The sequence below is a fragment of the Populus euphratica genome, unplaced genomic scaffold (assembly GCF_000495115.2).
Source record: "Populus euphratica unplaced genomic scaffold, PopEup_1.0 scaffold103.1, whole genome shotgun sequence".
Lineage (NCBI taxonomy): Eukaryota > Viridiplantae > Streptophyta > Magnoliopsida > Malpighiales > Salicaceae > Populus > Populus euphratica.
The window spans coordinates 1,168,211-1,189,749 of NW_011499891.1; the positions used below are offsets into that span (position 1 = coordinate 1,168,211).

The window sequence follows — 21,539 nt, forward strand, 5'->3', positions numbered from 1 at the left end:
ACTCTTCCTTAAAGCATCTCTGCAAAGATCAATTTGTTATTTTATAATGGTTTTTTAGTAATAATTATTTGGTTCTAGGATGATTTTTTTTTTCACACAAAAAAAAGAGTTAAAAACCACTTTACCACCGTCATGTGAGCTGCAATGGTGGAAAAAAATGTTTTATTATGTCATTAAATATGTCCAAGTGTTTCTTTTTTTGGAGCAGTGTGTGTATAATAATGATGTACGGTTTTGAACCGGTTTAATTTTTTTCTTTTTTATTTCTCTTTTATATGCCTCGAATTTCACGTTCATGAAAAAAAAATAGCAATTCTTAAACTTCTCTTTTTTTTTTTTAATTTAGTCTTTGATTTATTTGAAAAGATCACTTTAAATTGATTTTTTTTTTAATTTTATCCTCAAGTTTTTCATCTTTTAAAATTAATCTTAACTCTTTTGATTTTTGTTAGATGGCTTATAAATTTTATTTGTTTTTTACAATTTCATCCTCATTCATTTTTTTTTTCTTGGTTTTTTTGTCAAACCTTTTATAATTTTTAATTCTATCATTCAAATTAAATTTATAATTTTTTTAATAATAATAATATTTATTTCAGTTTAGTTCTTATTCTTATTCTTTTTTATTTTTTTCCTTTGATAAAAATTTTATGGTTTTTAATCTTATTTTTCAAATCAAATTTATAATTTGTATCATAACAACAATAACAACGATACCAACAATATTATTAATATTACTAATAGTGATGATAATGTTAATCATGATGGAAATAATAGTAGTTTATTATGATAACAATAGTAGTGATGATGGTGATAATTATAATAATAATATTTATAATAATAATAATAATAATAAAAGTAACAACAACAACAATAATAATTGTAACAATAATAATAAAACCAATAATAACCATAATAATTACAACGAAGGTAGTAGTTTTTCATAATAATAATAATAATAATAATAATAATAATAGTTGTAATGATAATAATAATTGTAATAGTAATAATATTAATTATAGTAACAATAATAATAATACTATTAATATTAATGATAATGATAATGATAATAATAATAGAGTTTCAAAACTGTAGATTTTCTAATGAGACTCTTTGCTAACCAATTCTCACTACGAAAACATTACAACATCTCTCTATATGAGCTCCAAGAAAACCTGTTGTAACTTGGATAATAGAACAAGAGTAAGAGAACCCTCTGTTTCTTTTAATCATTCCTTTGTTAGGATTAGTGGAGGACTCAACTTATTTAGCCAAGAATAATAGAGCAGCAACAAACCTTAAATGAGTTAAAGCAATCTTTATTACACGTTGGGTGGAGAGACAAGCCTCCTGGTACAGCACCAACAAGTATCCATTGAGGCTGAGGCTGAGACCGAGAACTGAGCGGCTGAGCACCCAACAGGCATTAGTTGATACAAAGAAATGAGAAGCAGAGCGTTGCCTTTTTTGCTAGTGTATGTTATAGATACAAGAAGCCATCAACATAAACAATTTGCAGACTTTGGAAATCAAAAACTCAATTCCAGTACTAGGCAATGACCGCTTAATATGCATAAAAGAACTTGAACTTGTGCAGTAGAGTTCCCCCCAACTTGAAGAAAACTGTAGGATCTCATGATGATGGCAACCGAGGTATCCTCCACGTGTTCTAAAACAGCAGATTCTCTGGATAGATGAGACTCTCTGCTAACCAATTCTCTTTACAAAAACATTACCAGCCTTCTGAACAGCGCATCCAAATCAGCTCCAATAAAACCTGATGTAACTTGGGCAATTGCACAAGACGAAGAGAAACGTCAAGTTCAATTCTTTGAATCATTCATTCGTTAGGATTAGTAGAGGTCACAATGTTATGTCCAAATTCAAAACTTGAAATAACTAATTTAAGCTGGAAAATCCATCACCTGAAGGAAAACAAGACTGGTTAGTGTACACCTTGTAGTTTATACACAAAGATTCAAGTCAATACACAATGTAAGGTGGGACTTATTGCCAAAAACAGATCCCTGGAAATCACCATAAATGTTACAGACCACTCACTAACCAACCATGGAATTTCTGATAATAAAAAAAATTAATGGATTTGAAAAAAAAAAAAACTGTGTGTTTGCTGTGGTACAGATAATGGATAGCAGCACTAAAAGGACCGATCTTTATGTGAATGAAGATGTTGTACGTCAAACAATAAAGTAGAAGACTTGAGTGGTGTGATAACTCAAAAGAGGTACAGCAACCTAAAACAGCACTTGAATAGAAAATCTTCACTTCATTTTTCTAATTTGAGAGCTTTCACGCATAAATCGGCTTATGATTTCATCATGAGATTCCAGATCCAATAACATCTTAAATGTAGACGAATCCGCCGAGAATCTCCTACCAACCATTTCATCAATAAGTTGTATAGCAGTTGACGGGTCCTTATTTTGAAGAAATCCTTGAATGATAACATTATAAGAACAACTGTCCGGCAAGAAGCCATCATCTTCCATTTTACGAAACAATTTGTATGCTTCATCTGACAGCCCTTCTTTAAGCAGTCCCTTAATCATGATATTGTATGTCCGTACAGAAGGTCGAATTCCATTAGCAAAAAGCATGGAAAATAGTTCCTTTGCAACTTCAAGCTTCCCAGCAATAAACATGCCTTGAATAAGAATATTATAAAGGACTATATCCGGTTCTAATTTCCTCTCTTGCATTGACTTGAGCAGTTTTAAAGCCTCCTCCAAATGTCCATGTTTGCATAAGCCATCTAACAAAATCGAGTAAGTCCTCAAATTTGGAAGCATGCCAGAAGAACACATCTTCTTGAATAGCTCTTGCGCTTCTAGAAGACTACTTGCATGGCATAGACCTTGCATAAGAGTGTTGTAAGTGACAGTATTCGGAATCAATTCCTTTTCAGACATTTGAGTAAGTAATGCTTTTGCCTCATCCATCCTTCTACTCTTGCAGTATCCATTGATCAGGATGCTGTAACTATGTACACTAGGTGCACAACCCTTGCCAACCATGATTTCAAACAACTTGCTGGCCTCATTCATTTCGAGCCGTAAACAGTAACCATTCATCAAAGCATTGTAAGTGTAAATATTTGGCTCTACACCTTTTTCAGTCATTGTTTCAAAGACACACCGAGCTTCTGAAACCATTCCTTTTTTGCAGAGTACATCAACCAAAATAGTGAAGGTCACTGTATTTGGCATAACATCCCTACCAGCCATCTCATTAAACAACTCTACTGCTTCTTTAATCCTCCCCTCATTGCAGAGCCCATTAATGAGTGTAGTGAATGTGACAGAATCAGGTTGAATACCCAGTTTGAACATCTTACTCAAGACAGAGACAGCAAAATGAATATGGCTCAAGCGACAAAGAGAGTTAATCAATATATTTAGAGTATAATCATTGTGGGCAACTCCAAACAAATCCATTTGATTGCACAAGGATACAACTGTAGAATACTGTTTCTTTTTGGCAATGGACCCTAAGAATTTGCCAAATTCCACAAAAGAAGGCCTAGGGTTCATGTGGATCATGCGATAGAATGAAGCCATGGCATCACCAATACCAATGTCATTGCTGTTATTACTAACAAACCCACCATTGTTTTGAGGCAAAGCAGGTTTCTTAGTACAAGTAGAAGTGGTTAAGTGGTAATGATTGGAGAATAAGAAAGAAGGAAAATCAGGAAGAAGAAGAATACCCATTTCCATTTGTTGTTGTTGAAAACCTCTAAAAGCGCTTTTCCGCGTGAACATCATCATTGTTAGGTTAAAAATCTGCGGTATCTCTGACGGTTTGTTCCTCACCTCCTTCGAATCAGAAGATGAAAGCAATCCTCAATTTTTTCCAAGAAAAATGGAAAAATAAACATGGAAAATGGAGTGGTTTTTCATTTTTTCCGTTTAATGATTTTTTTGACAGAACTGCCCTTATACTCTTCAACTAATACCAAACATATCCTACACACACTCTTCTTCTCCGCCGTTTCATTCTACAAGAAAGAGAAGCAACTGAGAAGCTGCTGGTTGTTCATCAAAAGGAAGTAAAGAAATCAAAGGTATGCCCAGTTTCTTCTTGTCTCTTACTTGCCTATGGTAAATCACTCACTTCATGTATTGAATACTAACTGTAAAATAATCTTATAGGTAAAATAATGCGCGTAGAGAGTATGGAGGAAGAGGATAAGTATGTGGAGTATGCTCCTGAGGTGAAGCGTCGAGCATTGGCAGCTCAAGTGATTCTTCAGAGAAGGGGGGATTCGTCTGCTTTAGAGGATGAACTTGAAAAATCTAAACTTGCAGAAGCCAAACCCAGTGTCCTTGTCAAAGCGTCTCAGCTCAAGCGTGACCAACATGAAATTAGTCAGACGGAGCAGATTGTGCAACAAGAAAAAGAAATGATAGAGCATCTATCTGATAAAAACAACACTCATGTCAGTTCGTGAATTGGCCAAGGGAATCACATATACGGAGCAATTGTTGACAGGATGGAAGCCGCCGCTTCCAATCGGGAGAATGTCCAGAAAGGAATGTGATGCAATTCGAAAACAGTGGCATATAATAGTTGATGGTGAAAAAATTCCTCCACCGATTAAGAATTTTAAAGATATGAGGTTTCTCGATCCTATTTTGAAAATGCTAAAAGCCAAAGGGATCGTGCAACCTACTCCTATTCAGGTGCAAGGTCTTCCTGTTATCTTGACAGGAAGGGACATGATTGGGATTGCCTTTACAGGATCTGGGAAGACTCTTGTTTTTGTGCTTCCACTGATTATGATTGCTTTACAGGAGGAGATTATGATGCCCATCATGCCTGGAGAAGGCCCCGTTGGTTTGATTGTCTGCCCATCTAGATAACTTGCCAGACAATCTTATGAGGTTGTGGAACAATTTTTGATTCAGATGAGAGTCTGGGTATCCAGAACTGAGGCCATTACTATGTATTGGTGGAGTAGATATGAGGTCACAGTTGGAGGTTGTAAAGAAGGGTGTGCACATTGTAGTTGCAACTCCTGGAAGGTTAAAGGACATGCTAGCAAAGAAAAAAATGAGCCTGGACAACTGCAGGTAAGCACCATTTATTTTGTGATACAGTACCGTTTTAGATTAATGACTTTTGTAATCTTGTTATTGTGATAGTTATGGATTCTTACTTTTATCTTGTTGAGAGGGTCCCTATTTGCTATATGCATCCGTATAGATTTGATACCAAAGCCTCTGCCATATATTTCCTCTCTTTTTCCAGACCCCCTTTTCAGTAAGTATTTTTTATTATCCTTTCTTAGTTCTGCTGACATGCAACCTCAGCTGACATTCCTCATCTCAAAACTTTTTTCAAACTTAGACAATGTCTGCATGCTGGTTATACTTCTAGTCTAGGAAGACTTCAAAACTTTAAACTTGATCATATTTTCTACTCTGGTTTAATTTGGCTTTTTCTCCACAAGCGGTACAATTGAGTTCGACTTATTTCCTGTCATTTGAGAAAGCCACAAAGGACATTGTTCATAAGATAGCCTTCTAACTTGGGAAGTGATGCAGGGACTTGTGGTATGTGGAGAATAGTTCCATAGTAGTTGTTCAATGATTCTTTGAAGATGTGTAGTCTGAATAAACTTTTTTGGTATTGTATCTTCAGCTTCTTTGTATACTATGAAGATGATATCTTCAATCGAAACGTTCGATGCAGCTGTATTTAACCGTGCATACAAGAGTTGATGTTGCCATTTTCCCTTCATTCTTTTCTTCTTTCTATTCCCCCTTAGTTTCCTAGTCTTGCAGCAAATTGTATGGCATTGCCACCTTGACTCATTCGATGCATTTTTTTTCATCCTTCCATATAATGTTTGATGCATTTTTCTTCTCTCTGTATCTCTTTTTTCCTTTTCTCCCTGAAGATATATTTTTTATTTATCTGCTAGCTACTTTTTGTTAAGATTATTGCCTTCTTTTCAGGTAATTGACATTGGACAGATAGATTAGTGGATTGGGGCTTTGAGGATGACATAAGGGAAGTATTCGACCACTTCAAAGCACAAAGGCAAACTCTTTTATTCTCTGACACCATGCCCACCAAAATTCATAATTTTGCTAGAAGTGCTCTTGTGAAGGCTGTCACTGTTAATGTGGGAAGAGCCAGGGCAGCAAACCTTGATGTGATTCAGGAGGTTGAGTATGTAAAACCGGAGGCAAAGATTGTTTACCTTCTTGAGTGCCTACAGAAGACACCACCTCCTGTATTGGTATTTTGCGAGAACAAGGCTGATGTGGATGACGTTCATGAGTATCTCCTCCTGAAGGGAATAGAGGCTGTTGCCATTCATGGAGGCAAAGACCAGGGGGGGAGAGAATATGCGATTTCATCATTCAAAGCTGGCAAGAAAGATGTCTTGGTTGCAACTGATGTCGCTCAAAAGGCTTGGATTTTCCTGACATTCAACACGTAATGAACTATGACATGCCTGCCAAAATTGAAAACTATGTACATGGGATTGGGCGAACAGGAAGATGTGGTAAGACTGGCATCACAATGACCTTTATAAACAAAAACCAGAGTGAGACAACACTTCTTGATCGGAAACACCTCTTGCAAGAAGCGAAGCAGAGGATTCCTCCTGTTGTTTTGGCTGAGTTAAACGATCCAATGAAAGATGGAGACGCAATTACTTCTGCATGTGGAGTTAAAGGGTGTGCTTATTGTGGTGGTCTCGGTCACCATATCCGTGATTGCCCCAAGTTGGAGCATCAGAGAAGCCAGCAACTTGCTAACTCCAGGAGGGATTATTTCGGGTCTGGTGGTTATAGGGGAGAAATCTGATGTATTTGTACGGTCTTTTCAGCTGACATGGCATGCATATCTTTATGCTATGTTTGTGTTACTGTATCAGAGAACTTTATGTTCTGTTAAATGGCAGGGTTGAAATAGAGAGGCTTTTGTCATAAATTATTCTCTGTAAATGTAGTCCAAGATAACCAGTATTGGAGGATTATCTTGTAAGCTAACATTTGTTTTTATAATTTATGATCTCTTGCCCTGCTTATTGAATCATCATGTGTGCTTTCACAAATTTATCCCTTAATATCAAGAAGTGCAAGACTGGACAGGATGCGAAGAAAAAGTCTACCATGGAGATGAAGGAGATTTGAGCAAGGAAGAAGACAGAAAAGACGAAGTTGATAAATCAATGAAGCCAAGACTTCAACTCGGTAGCTATAGCGTATATAGGCGCTCTATTCTGTGGCTCCCAGCAACAGCTCAATCATACAACTGTTGTTGGTGTCCTACAGATACTTCTCTTTTTTATCTCTCAATTTGTGTTTTTTTTCCTCAATAATAATAATAATGTTGAGCAAATTAATGCCGGAGGCTTTTCATAATTCCACTGGGCAGGCTGTATTAATCTCTCTATGCAGTTGAGCTATAAGTTTTATTTCTAGCTTTCCTCTTTTCTTTTCTTGTTTTGGTTGATGGGAGCATGGATGCTGAGTTTCAATATTAAAAATAAACAAAGCTGGAGGGTGCAGGAGTACATGCATTCTCAAATGTTTGCCATGTTGATGTGGAACGCAAAAGCAAAAGGAAGCCAAATGAAGTGGTATACATCTCATCTGCAACTCATATTTCAGTTAATATTTGCTTTCACTGCTGCTAATGTTTTTGCTTGTAGGAATTCCCATTGTTCTTTTTTTTTTTTCGTTTTCAACTTAAAAGAAACATTTTGGGTTTTAAAAACTAATAATATTATGTAAACATCAGATGGCTGAATAGATTGGCTAATGCCCATTACATAAGTGTAGCAGCTGTTGCTGACCCCCCTCAAGCCATCTAGCAATTTCAAGTAAGTCATCAAATTTGGAAGCAGGCCAGAAGTACACATCTCGTTGAAAAGATTAAGAGCTTCCTGAGGTCTCCCTACTTGGCAGAAACCTTGCATAAGAGTGCTGTAAGTGACAGTATCAGCCTATCAGGAGTCGATTCCTTTTCAGACATTTCAGAAAGTAATCTTTTTGCCTCGTCCAGCCTTCTTCTCTTGCAATTTCCATTGGTCAAGATGTTGTAACTATGTACAACAGGAGCATGACCCTTGCCAACCATGATGTCGAGCACTTTTTGGGCGTCATCCATTTGGTTATTTAAACAATATCCATCCATCAAGGCATTGTAGGTATAAAGATTTGGCTCCTCACCTTTCTCGGCCATCGTTTCAAAGACACACCGAGCTTCTGAAACCATCCCTTCGTTGCAGAGTCCATCAACCAAAATGGTGAAGGTCACTGTATTTGGCATTACATTCCTACCAACCATTTCTTTGAACAATGTTGTAGTGGAATGCTCCGATCCACCATTTCAGATAAGAATTCCATGGCGTCATTAACTAGCCTATCTTTGCAAAGGCTGTCTATGATTGTATTATATGTCACCACATCTGGCTTACACCCATTTTGTCCCATCTTGTACACGTGAACGGCCATACTTGTGTTGCCAGTTTTACACAATCCATTGATTACAGCAGTACAGTTAGTTACATCAGGTTCATGCCGTCTCCGTACCATCTCGTTAAACAATCCTTCTGCCTCTTTAATATCGCCCTCAATGCAGACCCCATTATTGAGGGCATTGAATGTGATAGCATTAGGTTGCATACCCAGTTTGACCGTCTTACCCAAGATAGAGACAGCAAAATGAACATGGTTGAAGCGACAAAGGCGGTAAATCAATATATTTAGAGAATAAACATTGTGGGTAACTCCAAACAAATCCATTTGATTGCACAAGGAGACAAAAGTGGAATACTGTTTCTTTCCGGCAATGGAGCCTAAGAATTTGTCACATTCCACAAAAGAAGGCCTAGGGTTCATGTGGATCATGCGATAGAATGAAGCCAAGGCATCATCAATACTGACGTTATTGCTATAATCACCAACAAACCCCCCATTTTTTTTTGTGGCAAAGGTCTCTTTGTACAAGTAGAAGTGGTGATGATTGAAGAACAAGAAAGAAGGGAAATGAGGAAGAAAAGGAAAGATGCCCATTTCCATATGTTGTTGAAGAACCCGAATAGCAGAATCAGAAGAAGCAGTAGCTCTTACTGCTCCTCTCCTCCTTCGAAGCCGAAGATGAAAGCTTTTCCACTCAACTCCGTGTCTCTTTCTCAAATTGGGTGTCTTGTCTTCTTGGGTTCAGCTTTGGTAAAAGACCATTTTACTTTTATTTGAAGCCCAATGGCTAATAACTTGACTCTCTATCATTTCCTTTAAAAACAGAACATGGTGCCAAAGAAATATAGATCAGATTAGATTAAAATTAAAATTAAAAAAATAATTGAAGACTTAGATTCATTGCGCTCTGTATTGCTACAATATAATAATAAATTTTTTCTTCCATGAAAAAACCATTGAATTAGCTATTAAAAATAACACAGACTTTTCATAAGAGTCTGTTCTTTCAAAAATTAAATATATTATTTGTATTAATTTTGTTTATTATTCTTTTAGTTGATATTCGATTTGCTTTTATATCTTTTTAAAATTAATTTTTTTATTTTTTTCAGATTTAATTTAATTTAATCATTGTTATTTTAATTTTATTTTATTTTATTTTTTAATTTTATCTCTTATTATTTTATTTTATTTAATTTTATATCAAATTTAATTTTATTGTCTTTTGTTTTTTTTAATCATTTCTTTATTTTGTTTTTCAATATGATCGCTAGTGTGGCTAGGATTAAAGCTAACTTAAAAAAAAAAAAAAAAAACGTAAACCGTCAACAAGTCCATGCAATTGAGTGGCTAAGGAGACAAGCTTGAGATTTTTTGGGCTTTGGACCTCGCGGGTTCAATTCTTGCAGCTTGTTAATTTTATGTTGTGGTTTTCTTCTTTTGCCTTCTCTTTTAGTTCAATTGTTAACTTGATTTTTCTACTTGAGACTTACTTTGTTAATTTCTGAAGGTTGAGAAAATTATGTTATTTTAATTTTCTTGTATTTTTTTTTAGAGCCATGCATGTAATGTTTTAATTAGTTACCTTGGATAATCTTCCTTTTTACGATTAAAAATAAATAAAAATCAGTCCATTTCTTTCCTTAATGCATATTTTACATTTTCCCCCCCGTTAATATTGCTTATACTTAATATTGCCTTGCGCCTTCTGCTGTCACGGGTTCGAGCTTTGGAGTTGCATGCCTGTCAGCCCCGCGCTGCCTTACCTGCCTGCTGGGTTTGCAGGGTGTTCAGTGGGCCGTGGGGATTAGTCGTGGTGCGCGTAAACTGGCCCGGACACCCCACGTAAATCAAAAAAAAAAAAAAAAAGTAATGTTATCATCAAAGCATATGACTATTATAGTGATCAATTTACTAATTATTTGAAATTCAAGAATTAAGAAGTACAAAGTGTATTAATGTTAATTAATTAGAAGAGGATAATTAGTTCAATTGGCCTAAATCATAGGGAATTTTTTTTGCATATTTTCCTAATAAATCTAGGGTTTCCAAAATTGATTAGCCTTTCATATCAGCCCCCACTTAATTAAAAGTGGAAAATGCTTCCAATCCAGCATGAGGTGTGGTGGCTTAATTATAAGATTCTAAGGATTTTGTTAAAAAATCAATGTGCATATACACATTCAAAGTGGATAAAATAACAATAGCTAAATTAGGTATGAAAAACATGGTAGCAAAGGAGTGAAAATATTGTTTATCCTAACAATGTTTTCATGATTTTGCCCTTATCACTAAAAAAAATTAACACTAACTAATCGGGGTATTGGAGTTTTCTCACAATATCCATTAATTATTAACAGATTGATCACGAGTATATAATTTTTTTTATCTTAATTGCACAATAAACTAATCAAAATATCATTGAAAAAGGAATATTTAAAACTAGTATTAAGGGAATTTTTTGTATTTTTCACAATGATTTTATGATTATTACCAAGCTAGATGAGGAATGATTTGATATTTGATCAAATATATAAAAACAATAATAATAAAAAAAAGTATAGATACATGTAATGCATTCTTCTATGCATATAATATCTCTCAACGTTCAAAAATATTCTTCTACTATCACATTAAAAAAAACACCACAGCCTCTTACTAGTGTGTGCTTATTAGATATTGCCTGCTAAGTTGAAGATTTCTTAATTCTTTTGAATATATTTCTTAAACTCAATAGTTTGCTTTCTCTTAAATGTGATCCACAATAAAATCATTAATATCAACATCCTTTAAGGACTTCATCAATTTTCAATTTCTTAATTATATAAAAAAAAATTGACCTAATCTCCTATGTCATGTAGGATATTTTTTTCTAACAACATGTTTAATGCCAAAGTTATCATCATACGCAATTTTAAGTTTATAACCAAGGGCAAGATTGAAATGAAATTTAAAAAATCCATCATCCATAATACCATTATAAACAAAAACATTATCTTTATACAAATAAAGAGAATTACCAATAAATTTCAATATGTAGGAAAAGGTCTTCAAATTAAAATAAAATTTATTAAAAAAGATGGAATATAAAAGGTTCTTTCAAGGTCTAAAATAAACTAGAACTAAATAAAGGTTATAGATTCTAACCACATCTATACAAGAAAACATCTTATTTTTTGAATAAATAACACATTTTTTTTATTGGTTTTCTTTGATTTAAAAAGCTCTGCATCATACTGATAACATGGATTATAAAACTATAATCAATCCACCAAATATTAAAAAAAACATGAAACATATTAGCTTTAATACATATTAAAAAGATGTGATTACCTTTATTTTCAAGCTAATGCTTAATTACCTTTATTTTCAAGCCAATGCTTAAATTTGGGATAGGCATCCTTTAGATGTCCTTTATTTTTGCAAAAGAAACATTAACATTACCCTTACTAACTTAACTAAGATGATTTTTTTGCTTCTCTTTCTTGGATGGTTTCTTTTAATGAATCGTTAAATATGCATTTTCAATCATTTCTTGATTCATCATCCTTTTCTCTCGTGCACACATGATCAAAAGTTCATTGATTAGCCATCTTTCATGTGTGTTAGAAGAGCTCTTAAAGGGTTTATATTCAGATAGAAATGAGAAAAGGAAAAAAAAAAAGAAGTAAAAATGACTTATACATCTTAATCTTTAATGATTCTAGACTAATAACTATGTCATGTATCTGTATGATTAGCTCAAACATACTTTTCGTGCTATTAAATTTTATAGAATTTTTTTTTTCATTAGGGTGCTCGTTAATGCCTTGTAAAAGAAATATCAAACTGTTTCTAAATAACTTAGAGGTATTATTTTATTTTGGCACAATCAGGTATGGATCCATAGATACTTCTTCCAATATGAGACTTGATAAACATCAAACTCAAGGAATTGAATCGCTCCTAAAGATCATATGATGTTTTGTCATCTTGGGTGTTTGATTTTGTGGGTTTTGGAGGCTTATCCACTCGAAGTATCAAATCAAGGTCCATGCATCCTAATGCAAGGATAACTTTTGTCGTCCAATCGATGGAGTAATATTAGAGAAATCAAAACTCAGAGCAGATAAAGTTTGAACTGCAAAAAAACAACAAAACTATGAAGCCAAATATAAAACATTTAAACATGTGAATTAATCTAAATAAATAAATCAACATGTCATTATAATCTTTCATGTGTGCTTAGTGATAACATACAAGCAATTTAAATTACATTCAAGAATCCCGATATAGTTTAGGGACTTGTGAAGTTTTTCTCCAAACTAATGACAAGGACTCAAGTTAGTGCCTAGTAGTTTAGCTGGCATCTTATCTGGCTTTGTATTTGAAGACTTGAAAATCAAATCTCAGGCTAGTTAGGACCAAAGAGAGAGATTAAGGATAAAAACTAAAATGGTTTGTGTTTCTTTTACTGAATTGAGCCATTGTAATTTGCATAGCAAACTATAGTAGGACACAAACTACTAAGGTTCTGTTTGATGATGTGTTGTGAAATGAATAGAGATGCATTTAAGCTAATCATAACTTTGAAAGTTATTTGGTTTTTATTATTTAAACCTGTTTTTTTTTTAAAAAAAAAACTATAACCACAAAAGCTAAATACCATACACACACACACTAAAAAAGAGTTTATCACACAAAGTGTTCAACAGATTGGATAAGGTTTATTTGTAGGTCAATACCAGTGAAACGTGGAAAGAAGAAGAAGATAGAGGAAGGAAAAGAATATATACTGATTTTCTTTTTCAAAAGGTGCTGGTCTAATTATGATCTCACCGCACCAAAGTGTAAGACAGTGTGAACTGTCTGCCCTTTACCACATGGCAACAAAGTGGATTGCCCTTAAAGTAAGCAATCAGGCTGGTTCTCTCCTGATTTCTTTCTTACAATACTTGAAGCTGCAAAAGGCAATTTGATACTATTTTGTTATATGTTTGACAGCAAAATCATGGCTATAGACCCCTTAAATAAAACAATAAAATTCTATATTAAGATTGCAACTGCTTACAGAGAAATCTTATTGAAGTAGTAATATAGGAAACATCAAACATATGTCTAGGACAACTTAACTGCAACACCAGATAGTTATAACAGGTAAATGAAAGGGAAAATAGACACTTGTAGAGTAGATAATAAGCCCCGAGAAACTTGTGAAGTCGGCTTAGGAAGGCCTGTGTAATTGCAAAGACATAGTTAATCATTCTGGGACTGGACTCACACTCCTGAGTTATATTTCCTTGCAGCCTCTCTGCCGTCAATGGTTGATGTGTAACTATCTTCTATTGTGGATGGCCTGGTTCCATAGCGCCTAGCAGCTTCCTTGTTGCCCATAGTTTCTGTATAGGCTGGTTGTTTATAGCGGGATCGAGGAGGAGAGGTAGTGGCAGAAGGTTTTGCAACTTCTGCAGTTGATGTTGAATGAGTTGGCCTTGCCCACCCACCACTAGTGATCATGGTCGGTTCCTTGTTGCTAACTTGTTTGCGGTAATAATCATCATAGCTGTCATTTCGAGGCGCATTACCGCTGGGCTTTAGCAAGTCTTTGTTGTGGAAAACGTTGCGCTCATCGTAGCCTTCATAGCCTGTGGATTTAGGGGCCAGGCGCCAGTATGAAGCATCCCAAGGGGCAATCTTGGGTGGGCTAGCATCAGTTTGCACTTTGGTGATGGATTCCTCAACATTTTGTGGGCGACTATTAACTGAAGCCATAGGTCTACGGAACTTATCCTCTTCTCCGTAAGGATCCTCTGTCAAGCGAGTGCTATGCTTGTATTCAGACTCCAGAGGTGAATGAACATCCTGTTGAAAAATCGTCTCAGTTCTTGTAACATAGTGATCTGCATTCTTATCAGCGCCATAGAAAATGAGAGGCATTTTCCTCCCTTCAGCATCAATGATGACCGGTCGGCACACGTGATCAGGAGCATTGCTTTTTTTGCTCCAAAAATCATCAGAGCTTGGTGTACTGTTGGTGGAATAGCCCCTGTACGCTTGACCATACCTAGCCATCACTCTCTTAGTATAGGAACTTCTTGCCTTGTAGGACTCTAGCACTTGGATTTCTTTTCTTGCTTATGAAAGATGTTAGAACTTCTCTTAAATAGAAAATCTGGACTCCCCTGTTCAAATGAATGATGCCAGATCAGCTATACGAGGCATAAAAGGATCTTATGCTGCCTTTTGCTTTGCACTTTGATACTACCTTAAAGTTCAATCCACCAGGATACTTGATAAGGAACCATGTTCTAAGCATTTCATAACAGTGAATTCCAATCCTTTCACTTGCTCCCCCACACCCCACCCCCCCAACAAGAACAAAGGAGAAAGAGAAAGGATGAGAGAATCGCTTTTCCAGCGAGCAAGAAAAAGAAAAAGAATAGCCTTTGGTGAGAGAGAGACTTGGAAGTCGGGACTCTACTTTTAAAATGGCAATATCCACAACATGCACAAAATTGAAATTGAGAAATTCACAGAGAATTCAGTGCCATCTGCTTGCATTGAGCACCTTCTGTTGAGAGTATTTTCCTTTACTAATCACTGGCATATCATTGTAGACCATAATATTGAAAATGTCAATCGCTCAGCAAAAAAGAACACCACTCCTCCCAAATTCGATCAGTCCTTTTCACCTGTACCGCTAAATAAAAGTTCGAAGAGTCATGTTCGGCTTCTCCTGGACTGTGACCTCCATTACTTGCAAGGCCATTGAAGTCCTGCTCTAGTTTCCATTTCAAACAAAGTTGTCTTCTTCATTTTCTCCAACTTGTGGAGAATTCTGAATTTCTACGGGACAAAGACAAGTAGGATATTCATTCCGACTCCACAGCTTTGGGCAACGTAATCAAATACGGTGGAGCAAAAGAGAAAGTCAGCTCTACAGTAGTATATGTTTACTTGTTAAGCATAGTGGATCAAAAGGCATAGGTGATGGATATTTTCGTGCTGTAAGCTCATTTGATTTTGCAGCCCTTCGTCTGAAAGACAGCCTTGAACTTGAAAATACCTTATCGCAGATCCCTTGCTGTACATTCTATCTGGGAAAAGAATAACGACTGTTGATAAATTTTATGTAGCACCAAGTTTATCCCACTGCTCAGATTTATCATCATTTCTGCGCAAAAATGATGCGTAGACTTTGATATACCTGGTATAACCCTCACCAGTTCCTGGAAAAACATAGCATCAAACTTAATGTTCTAATAGAGACATGAAAACCACTAGTTCCACAACCAAGCAGGCAAGCACCAACCAATGACTTTAATGTTAACCCTTTGTCATTGTTTCCATTCCATACATTATTATCAACACACTGATGGCAGACCACAATGATCACATGAAATGTTTGAAGATAAAATTGATATGGAGCACGGAGCGTGTGCGGGCCACTTGGGTAATAACTCAAAGCCCCTACTTAACAAAAAGCTTCAAGTATATGTAAAGCATATTGATCAATTCTACTTTGTAAAATAAAAATTACATGTATTTCACAAAAGACTTCAAATACAAAATAAAAATTATCCAAGGTCTTCCTTGTTAGAAATACATAAAAAAAATTTAAACATTTAAAAGTTCTCATCTATAACTTTGCCGAACACTCTTAATTGTTCATCTTAGGCCGGCTGTGAATTGTGCCATGATGTAAAGTTTCTCACCATGCAAGGGAACATAGATTATTCGCACAACCTTTTTTCTGTAAGTAAACATCTAAAAGCACAGATGGTGATAAAAGTTCCATGACTATCACGTGCCTTGTCTTTCTATTTTCTAGGGGTCGAATGCCGGGATTCCAGGCGAAGGAGAATGGAAAGCACGACATATTTTCTCGCTTCTTCAACAAGGCAGCTGTCTGCTAAATGATGGAGCTAAGATAGAATGCTGAGGGCAACAGAAAGTGCTAGACATGCTCCAAAGGGCTCCCCCCACTAGAGATGAGGCATGCTCAAGCTTCACAGTTTCTTCGACAATTTTCACCAGCGCTTCACGCAATAAATCTTGTTAAGTTAGTGATAGGTAGCATTCTAACACGTTTAGTTTAACAGAAAAGAACACATATATTGTATGCCCCAACACGCAAAAACAAGGAGTATGAGGATCACCTCTGCAAGCAAACATGCATGCACATCGCCATGGGACTTGAAGAACCATATAGGACCATTACAAATGAATATTCCTGGAAACATGTTCATGGATAATAAGTTTGAAGATGAAAGAACGGGCTTCATAGCTCAACTATATATTAAAGCTCATAATTAAGAGGAAAATGGGCCATTCCTTCGGCAATAATCCTTACCTTCAAATGCTGTTCGATCATGCACTGGAATATGAAGCCATCGAACTTCAAATGCCCTGAGATTTGCCAAAAAAAACATTGTAAAATCATTTATTTAACTGCACTGGAAATGATAGAACAAGTAGGACTGCCCAAATTTTTATTAACAGTTCTAAAAGATTATTCCTTTGTTATAAAGAAATTATGCAGGGCCCAAAGTTTTTTAAATAAAAAGGTAAATTATTAACAAATATTATATTATATTATATTACATAGATACGAATTATAAATTAATTCAAAATAAATATACTAACTCATATAAAGAAAAATTAATTTAAAAATATTTTTAAAATAAAAAAAATTATATTATAATTATTCTCTTTGAGTTTTCATAATAACAAAATTCAATGAAGTTACATAATAATTATAAATTTTTTATATTTTAGATGAAAGTAAAATCAGCATTCTTAAACGGCAACCATAAAGAGATAGTACATGTACCACAACTAGCTAGCTTTATGGTAAAAAGAAAATAAGAGAAGGTTTGCAGATTGAAGAAAGCTCTTTATGGGCTTAAACAAGCACCAACAACATGGAACTCCAAAATTGATGGCTATCTTTCACATAAAGAATTCATAAATTACCCTTATGAACATGCATTATATGTGAAAAAAAGTTTACAAGGTAGAGTAATTTTTGTTTGTTTATATGTTAATGATATATTTTTCACAGGGTATTATCAAACTATGAATCAAGTGTCACGACCCGAATCCCGGATCCATGACCGGCACATAGACAAGGTTCCCCTCCAAGGTTCCATACCTATGCGAACCTAAACTTACATACAAATTTATCCTAACTCAATCAGAGTTCAACGCAGCATTAATAACAAAATCAAATTCATAATATAATTGAATTGTCTTAATACAAGAGTTAATATAATTTCATAGTTTTGGAGCACTAATTAGACATAAAGGAAAATGCACGGATTACAACCAAAAGAGCAGGTTCTGAAGGTCCAACAAAAGTGACCTGCTATCAAGCTATAAGCCTGAAAATGATAAATAATGAGAGTGTGAGTTCAACAACTCAGTGAGTAGATAACATTCAATATACACACACGAGATAATACAATAATGAGAAATATATATACAAGTATGAATTTAGGTTCTTATAAAAAGGTTTCTCAAATAGGCCATAACAAGAATGTCGTATGGTAAAATCGTCAGAAAATCAAAATGCAATGAGCATGAGGCTCCGTACTGTGGGATGATCAGTCCACACAGGTTGGTGACTCCCCCGACCAACTAGGGTTCAGATACGATGTGCACAAAGACTAACACTACCCTGTTAGCATAGATATTCTAACTGACATACCATAGGGTTATAATCATAATCAAACAGACATATTCATATCTCAAGGCTCAACTCATGACATCAATCAAATGAGGAGCTATCAATTCAGAAGTCAATCCAAAATACATACTGGTTCATATCAAGAATTCGGATTCAACGAATGGTCATGCTTATCATAACAAGGATAATAGTCACCAAATATATTACCAAGAAGCATGATCCAATTCATATTAACAAATCAAATATTTATAATATTTCTCATGCATATGGAAAATTATCCACTCACCTGACTCGAAGCAAACAAAAGTCAAAAGCAGACACCGGAGAAAATCCTACTGACGTCCCGCCGGTAGAATATCAGGATTATCTGAATATAAAGAAAACATATTCAAGAATGACTCAAAAGAACATATAACCTATTTAATACACTTAACTAAGAGTCTATTTCATAACCCTATATGTATTTAAACTAAACTAGTTATTTTCCTAAAAACCCAAAAATTAACGATTTTCTCGAAATCTAATCCATAATAAAACAAATAATAAAATTGGTAATACTTCACTAACTAACCCTCAATTATTCATCAAACACATCTGCAAAAGCTAATATTACAGCTAGGGACTAATCTGTAATTTATTATATTTTTAAGGGTCAAATTGTAACTTTATCCATTTGGAGGACCAAACTAAACTTATCATAAATCCATGAATATACTGAAATTCTGACCATAATCAATCCTCATTTCTGTCCAGATCATCTCATTATACTCCAGGGACCATTCTGGAATTTTATCAAATTTTTAGGGCTAAATGGTAATTTTTGTCAAATTGAAAGACCAAATTGAAAGTGTTAAAATTTCATAACTATACAGGAATTCTGCCCATAATTTATCTTTTATTCTGTTCAGAATCTCGGAATATGCCCCAGGGACCAATCTGTAAATTTTTCAAAGTTTGGGGACTAAACTGTAATTTCCACAAATTGAAGGACCAAAATGAATTTTCGTCATCTTCAACCTCCAACCCAGAATTTCAACAGAAACCCACTGTTCTTTCCTTATTTCTAACATAATTTCACCATTCAAACAAAATCATAACTCAAAATCATCATCTTTCAATTCAATCTCTCAAAATCCACCAAATAATCCATTACCCATAACAATCAACCCATAAAATTCAATTAATTCATCAATCAAACCCAAAACACAAATTTTCAAAACCCTAACATTTATCAAAACCAAAATTAAAACTTAATCAACACATATTTATATATAATCTTACCTTTAAACTTATTTCCTTCAACTCCTTTCTATTTTTCTTCTAATTTCTCTCTTTTCTCTTCTTCTTCTTTCTCCCTTCTTTCTCCTGCTGATTCTCTCTAATTTCAGATCATTTATTTTGTTTTTTTTTTTTACTTTCTATTTATATTTATCAAGTTTTGTTGAATTACTACACTACCCCTCATTCATTTATACCCACACTTTAAGCCACCAAGGGTGTTATTGTATTTTCCTACTTATTTATTCAAAACATTACATCAAGACTTCAAGCAATCCATGGTGAAGAAATTTAAAATGACAGAATTAGGTCTTATGGTCTATTTTCTAGGATTAGAGGTGAAACAATGCAATGATGGAATTTTTATTTCATAAGCCAAGTATGTAATAGAAGTTTTGAAGAAATTTGATATGGAAGATTGTTGTCCAGCAAACAATCTAGTTGAATACGAAACCAAGTTAACTAAAAAAAAAAGAGATTCAGTTAATCCTCCATACTATAAAAGTATTGTGGGTTGTTTGTGTTATTTAACATGTAGCAGACCAGACATTCTGTTTGGAGTTAGCTTGATTAGCAGATATATGGAGAAGCCAAGAAGTTTACATTTAAAGACAACAAAAAGGATCCCTTGTTTTGTTAAAGGAACTTCAAGTTATAGATTGTTATATTCATCTTCACATAATCTTGAAATTACAAGTTACAGTGATAGTGATTGAGCAGAAAGCTTGGAAGAAAGAAAAAACACAACTAAATTTGTATTATTTATGAGAGAAACAATTTTCACATGGACATCAGAGAAATCATCTATTATTACATTATCCACATGTGAAGTATAATATATTGTTGTTGCATTCTGTATATGTCATACAATATGACTAAGGAAACTGATGGAAGATTTGATGCAGAAACAGACCAAGACTACATGATTCTTTGTTGCTAATAAGTCTGCTATAGCATTTGCAAAGAATCCAGTTCATCATAAAGATTCAAAACATATTGATACTTAATTTCACTTCATTAGAGAGCACATAAAAGAAGGTGATGCGGAGTTAGTTCATGTCAAAACTTATGAACAAATTCCAGACATTTTTATAAAGCCATTAAAAACTGATATGTTATATTATTTATAGAAGAAGCTTGGAATCATGAAAATGGACAGAACAGGTTTAAGAGGAAAAAATGTTAATTATTAAACTTGTTTATCAAGATTAAATGTATTGAAGTTAGTTCAATGAATAATCATCCACAATATAAATACTATGAATCTAGAAATACTATAAATCTAGAATAAGTATTGAAGAGTCTAATATTAATTAAGTATTTTGAAAATTATAAAAGATATTTTATAATGTTTATATATATTGTATAGATTTAATAATAAAAGAAGTAAGAATATCATTATTTATTTAGTATATTATATTCCACCAAATTATGTGAGTAATGATTCCTCATTTATTTTTTTCCAACATCCTTTACTTCCATCCCTATTATATGGTGATATAATTCAGCACAAATAAACAGGAATGTATCTAGTATCTGAAGCTGATTCGAAATTTTATTACAAGAAGAAAGTAACATCATTGCAAGGCGAGTAATCACCTTACTGGTGTAGCCCTCCTCACAATCTCTCTCACAATCATTAACTAGAGATTTTCATGAAGTCATTGTAATCAAGAATCAGCAGCCATATCCAAAAAAGAAAAAGAAAAAAGAATTAGATAATAATTAAATTGAAACTTGTTCTGTTTTCTACGTGGGCAGATTAAGAACAACAAGTGTGGTGCCAGGATTAGAAGAATTTAAAATATAGAGGAGGCATGGATATGAAGATTCAATAAAAATTCTTAAACTCATCAGAAAGGGAAGAAAGCTCTAGAATTCAAAACTAAGAATTTTCTCTAAAAAAAAAACAAATAAAGCTTACTTCCTGTATATCATCTTCACATATAGTCCTGAATGGTACAATTCTTGCCCCAACTAAAGCATCTTTGGCAGGCTTTTTCTTTTCTTTTCTTTTCTTTTCTTTTCTTTCTGGAAACTTGATGTTAGGAAAGTTTTTTTCAGTTTATTACTGGTCATCCCGTGCCATGTGTGATGATGCCATTTTTTAAATCATTTTTAAATAATAA

The 21,539-nt window shown here is 34.2% G+C and overlaps 3 protein-coding genes, 1 long non-coding RNA gene and 1 pseudogene across 5 annotated transcripts; 1 reads left to right on the forward strand and 4 right to left on the reverse strand.

The window, feature by feature from the left end:
• Window positions 1-1,281: 1,281 nt before the first annotated feature.
• Window positions 1,282-9,182, reverse strand: LOC105131293 (pentatricopeptide repeat-containing protein At3g22470, mitochondrial-like). 2 transcript variants are annotated; one of them, XR_843403.1, is made up of 2 exons: window positions 1,926-3,904; window positions 1,282-1,786 (listed from the first exon to the last, which is right to left on the reverse strand). XR_843403.1 is itself a non-coding variant. In XM_011034207.1 (2 exons), the coding sequence occupies exon 2, from the start codon at window positions 3,786-3,788 to the stop codon at window positions 2,283-2,285; it is 1,506 nt and encodes a 501-aa protein (XP_011032509.1). In that variant the 5' UTR covers window positions 3,789-3,836; window positions 9,130-9,182; the 3' UTR covers window positions 1,282-2,282. The 2 variants fall into 2 exon arrangements, 1 of the variants encoding a protein (XP_011032509.1); XM_011034207.1 differs by adding an exon at window positions 9,130-9,182 and having other exon boundaries at window positions 1,282-3,836.
• LOC105131292 (DEAD-box ATP-dependent RNA helicase 35-like) lies at window positions 3,999-7,074 on the forward strand (annotated as a pseudogene).
• On the reverse strand, window positions 7,995-9,123 carry LOC105131291 (putative pentatricopeptide repeat-containing protein At1g12700, mitochondrial). The gene has a single exon (XM_011034206.1). The coding sequence runs from the start codon at window positions 9,063-9,065 to the stop codon at window positions 8,313-8,315; it is 753 nt and encodes a 250-aa protein (XP_011032508.1). The 5' UTR covers window positions 9,066-9,123; the 3' UTR covers window positions 7,995-8,312.
• Window positions 9,183-13,470: 4,288 nt separating the features above from the next.
• On the reverse strand, window positions 13,471-14,758 carry LOC105131294 (uncharacterized). Its single transcript, XM_011034208.1, has one exon. It carries the CDS (start codon window positions 14,514-14,516, stop codon window positions 13,722-13,724), a length of 795 nt encoding a protein of 264 aa, XP_011032510.1. The 5' UTR covers window positions 14,517-14,758; the 3' UTR covers window positions 13,471-13,721.
• Window positions 14,759-17,786: 3,028 nt separating this feature from the next.
• LOC105131299 (uncharacterized) lies at window positions 17,787-19,452 on the reverse strand. The gene is made up of 3 exons (XR_843404.1): window positions 19,414-19,452; window positions 18,419-18,499; window positions 17,787-17,827 (listed from the first exon to the last, which is right to left on the reverse strand). It is a non-coding gene; the product is annotated as an uncharacterized LOC105131299 (long non-coding RNA).
• Window positions 19,453-21,539: the final 2,087 nt, after the last annotated feature.